The sequence below is a fragment of the Lactuca serriola genome, chromosome 6 (assembly GCF_051521515.1).
Source record: "Lactuca serriola cultivar US96UC23 chromosome 6, Lser_US96UC23_V15, whole genome shotgun sequence".
NCBI lineage: Eukaryota > Viridiplantae > Streptophyta > Magnoliopsida > Asterales > Asteraceae > Lactuca > Lactuca serriola.
In genome coordinates, this window is record NC_136413.1 from 174,288,360 (window position 1) to 174,293,217 (window position 4,858).

General features: G+C 37.5%; 1 protein-coding gene across 1 annotated transcript; it reads right to left on the reverse strand.

Annotated features, from left to right (window-relative positions):
* Nucleotides 1-1,666: 1,666 nt before the first annotated feature.
* Nucleotides 1,667-2,155, reverse strand: LOC145060424 (uncharacterized). The gene has a single exon (XM_079008093.1). It carries the CDS (start codon nucleotides 2,153-2,155, stop codon nucleotides 1,667-1,669), a length of 489 nt encoding a protein of 162 aa, XP_078864219.1.
* Nucleotides 2,156-4,858: the final 2,703 nt, after the last annotated feature.

Here is a 4,858-nt window from a genome sequence, read left to right on the forward strand (position 1 = left end):
CAAGGAAGAATCCCCTTCGAGCAACAAACACCTTGTTTTCCGAAGGCTTGTAGAACAAGTATCCAAACGATTTTTGCGGATAGCCAATGAAGTAACACTTCTCTGATCGGGGTTCAAGCCTGTCATTTTCCTCGCGACGAAAAAAAGCTTCTCATCCCCAAACTTTTACATGTGCTAGAGAAGGACGTGTCCCACTCCACATTTTAGAGGGTGTTTTAGCAACCTTCTTAGTAGGTACGAGGTTTAGGATATGGGCGGCTGTCTCTAAGGCATACCCCCAAAAAGATATCGGAAGTGTAGCTCGACTCATCATAGGTCGAACCATGTCTAACAATGTTCGATTTCTCCTCTCAGCTATACCATTCAACTGCGGTGTTCTAGGAGGAGACAATTGTGAAACTATACCATAATTCTTAAGATGATCGTAGAATTCAAGACTTAAATACTCTCCACCCTTATCGGATCAGGGCATCTTGATCTTTCTGCCCAATTGGTTTTCTACTTCTTTTTTGAAACTCCTTGAACACCTCAAAGGTTTCCGACTTATGCTTGATTAGATAGATATATCCATATCTACTAAAATCGTCGGTAAAAGTCACGAAGTATCTTTCTCCATGTCTTGTGGCAGATTTGAAGGGTCCACAAACATCTGTGTGGATGAGGTCCAACAAATCCTTGCCTCTTTCACAGTGGCCTGTGAACGACGCCTTTATCATCTTATTAAGTAAGCAAGATTCGCATATATCATCCGACTTGAGGTCAAATGATTCCAAGATTCCATCAGATTGGAGCTTGGCAATGCGTTTCTTGTTTATATGGCCAAGTCGACAATGCCACAAACATGATTTATCTAATTCACTATTAGATGAACCAACATTCATAATTAGTTTATCAAAATCACCATCGCAAACAATACTTTCATACACACCTTTACAAGGACTAGCTTTAAAAATAAAACAACCATTCTTATAAACCAAAATGTCACCATTATCATTATAAAAAAAAGTCGACAACCATCCTTATAAAGTGCATAAAAAGAAATAATGTTTCGTGCCATATCAGGCGAGTAGCAACAATTTAATAAACTAAGATAAACACCACCACTAAGCATTAGCTCGTAGTTCTCAATCCTTGTAACAGCTGACTTGTGCCTCTTTCCTATGATTAGGTTGAGCTCTCCATGCTTCAACTTCTTACTTTGTCTTAGTCCCTGCATATCAGAGCAAATATGAGTACCACATCCTGTATCAAGAATCCAAGAGTTAGAAGTAAATGTGCTATGGAGTTCTATCATGAACATACCTGAGGTGCTAGCCACCTTGACTTTGCCCTTCTTAAGGTCCTCGAGGTATTGAGGGCAACTACACTTCCAGTGTCCCTTTTGCTGGCAGTAGAAACAAATGGCCTCACTTGGATCTGAAGAAAGAGCTATTTCTCCTTGGGCCCTTTTCTTGGGAGGAGGACCATACTTTCCGACCTTACCCTTACCCTTCTCCTTGGGTTGAGGCGCCCTTTTCATTTTGGCAGAACCACGGTCAACAGCCAGCACATGAGCAGTAGGGTTAGAGTTGTTAGGCTTCTTCATGCTTGCTTCAGCAATTTTAAGCATGCCATGTAACTCCATCAAGGTCTTGTCGAGGCCATTCATATTGAAGTTCATGATGAACTAAGAATATGAACTAGTAAGCGAGTTCAAGACCATGTCAATGGACAACTCCTTAGGCAGCTCAACACCTAGATTCCCAAGTCTGTCTATGTACGACTTCATCTTTTGGACGTGCGCACACACAGAAGCTCCCTCTTGTAGCTTACATGCCATGATGGATTTAACGATCTCGAATCGTTCTTGCCTTGCTTGCTCTTGAAACATTTCCTCGAGCTGCTGGTTGATATCAAAAGCACCCCATGTCTCAAAGTTCTTTTGGAGATCAGAACCCGTGGTTGCTAACATAAGGCAATCCAATTTGGTCGATTCATCATAATGCTTGTTGTAGGCAATAACTTCTTCTGGGGTAGGGTTTTCTCCAAGCACGAGGACATCTTCATCGAGAACATACTCCTTGTTCTCATATCTTAACGTGATCCTCAAGGTTCTAATCCAATCAAGATAGTTGGATCCATCTTCCTTGAGTTTCTCCCTATTAAGAACTGGCATGAGAGAGAAGCTTGAGTTTTGAGTTGGAGGTGGAGGAGGAGGAAGGGGCAAATTGTTGTTGTTGTTGTTTGCTTGGTTCGACATCTACAAAATATAAGACTCCAATTAGTTTCATATAAGTCCTTAATTAATAATTACCCTAAATGAATTATTGGATTAAGGCTAGGATCCATTTTGGCTTCATGATGCGTAAAGGGATGCCGTAAACACACCACAAAGTTATTTAGGTAGACAAATCTCTTTGTCAATTTCAATCACAATGAAACTCCTAGATCTTTGAGATTCATTGACTGTCAATGGCATGTTCATATCGGATTATGTTCATCTCAAATTCAATGACGGGGATGCCGCGGATCATTGAATAGATGGTGAATCACCCATACAAAATTGTGTGGTCCCCGGCTCAAGTTACGCTTGAGATTCACGAGTTTCACATCATTCTCAACTTATACTCTCCAATTGACGTGCCGGTTAACCACACGAGCTCCGTCAACAAGTTATAAAGAGAGTGTGCAATTTTTACGGACAACATAAGATTCACTTTATTTAAATAAAACGGGATTTTGTTTTATACATGTATTTAAAATACTTCTAGATTGACCATTATCACTATCAAACCCTTTCGGTAACTCCATTCACAAAATGCAATAGGGCGGTGAGGGTGGTAAGCGCGAAGCATACTAAAAACCGACCTCATTAGGAATCATAGAGACCTCCTTAAACCCCTAAATTTGAACGGGTGAGCCTAGTCGAGATAAGACTGACAATGTCAATATTTAAAATACGCGAGGACGCATATTGTAATTTTCTTATACATACAATATATATATATATATATATATATATATATATATATATATATATATATATATATATATATATATATATATATATATATCTTACATATATAAGGGCCAAATTTAAAACTCTTTAAATCTAGTTGTCTGTTATTAATTCAAATTAATTACAAGGATGCAATATAACAATCAATAAAACATGAGGGATTAATATTCAAATTCATAAAACTATATTATAAACAATATTGAAAATATTTAAAATGACCATTTAAATAATATTTATCTATTTTCAGATTTACACAATTTGAAATTTGACATTTATCCACATTAAACAAAACATCAAATTTAAAACCAAAAATCCCGAATCTGTTGAGCTCACGTCGTGAGCTCATAGCTCTCACGTCGTGAGATGTGAATAGGGTTTCATATATTTTGAATTTTCAGATCTAATCCAATTAGGTAATTATCCATGCAAGATAAAGTCTTAATTTGAAAAATAAGCAAGATCATAACCGATAGATCTTATCTGCCAGTTTTCACGTCGTGAACTACTCTTTTCACGTCGTGAACTTAGGGTTTCTATCAAATTACGAAATTTTCAATTAAACTTTCATCATTCAGTTCCAAAGCAATATATTCAGAAAACATGGAGGTAGGGTGATAGTAACCATGAACCAATGGCTCTGATACCACTGTTGGGAAACTTATGCATCAAATACACTCTATAACTAGGCAGCGGAATAATCGAAACAACAAAACGATTTACCTAAGTGTACATGCACCGTATGGATCTATGGATTCATACTATTACTTCTACCCTAGGAAAACCAAAAATTTGAGAAGAATACTAACCTCTTTAGTTGCCAATGATCTTCGAGCTTGACTCCTTGTGCGTGCCACCTTGTTTGGATGATGAGGATCCAAACTAGAATCCCCCTCTTGGTTCACACCCAATGAACTCAAAAGAGTAGAAACAAATATAAACTAGGAGGGATGAACTCACGAAAAGTTCTTCCACAATGAGGGAGAAAGAAGGTGGCGAATACTCAAGCCAGAAAATGAGCAAGGAGGAATGAATCCCTAAAGCCCTATTTATAGCCTTGGATACCTCCTAGGGTTTTATCCTTCCACCCATGTGGGATGGGATATGCTATGAACGAAATTCCCTTTATCCAAAGGGAATTTTCGTCCAACCCCCTTCCTTCTAGGGTTCTAGAATGTTCTCTGATGTAACGCCTGTGTTTCTGGGCCTGTCATTAATGTTGATATAGTAGTCTAGTTTAACCTTTGTAACCCGTTTTGAAATAATAGAAGTATATTATTTGAGTATTATGTGTTTTGTGCTTAATTGCTTAATTATGTGGTTGGATTAATTAAGAATAAAAATAAGCGTCAAAATTTAAGTGTAAAATAAACTTGATATCTTTGGATAATGTTGTAGTAGTTGAAACGAGGTTTCCGAATATATAAAGAACGCCCAAATCTGACTTCGTATGAGGAAGTTACGATTTTCTGAAGTTTCGACTTAGCGGTATGCAACCTGAAATACTCGATTTGAGATCGAGCGGTTTTTAGACGAAACAATCTAAACAAGAATCGAAGATCTCGTTGTTGGTATCGAAGCGATGAAAAGTTAGGCGAGAACGGATGTCAAACGAAGAAGTTATGAATTTATAACGAAGTTTTTCTGTCCCGACTTATTAAAAATAAATAATAAAAATAAAGTCAAAATTGGCCGACGGAGTCTAAACGAAAGTTGTAGAGCGTAGTCTCACCTACGTGTGGATATAAAGAACGTCGAAAACGGAGTTCGTATGAAGAAGATATGAATATTCGAAGTTTATTAAATAATTAATAATTAAATTTAATTATTAAATCCGACATTATCCGAAGAGGAGTCATCAGA

Bases quoted from the DNA above. Each gene is read 5' to 3' on its own strand.
- LOC145060424 (XM_079008093.1), bottom strand. From the start codon at position 2,155: ATGCCAGTTCTTAATAGGGAGAAACTCAAGGAAGATGGATCCAACTAT.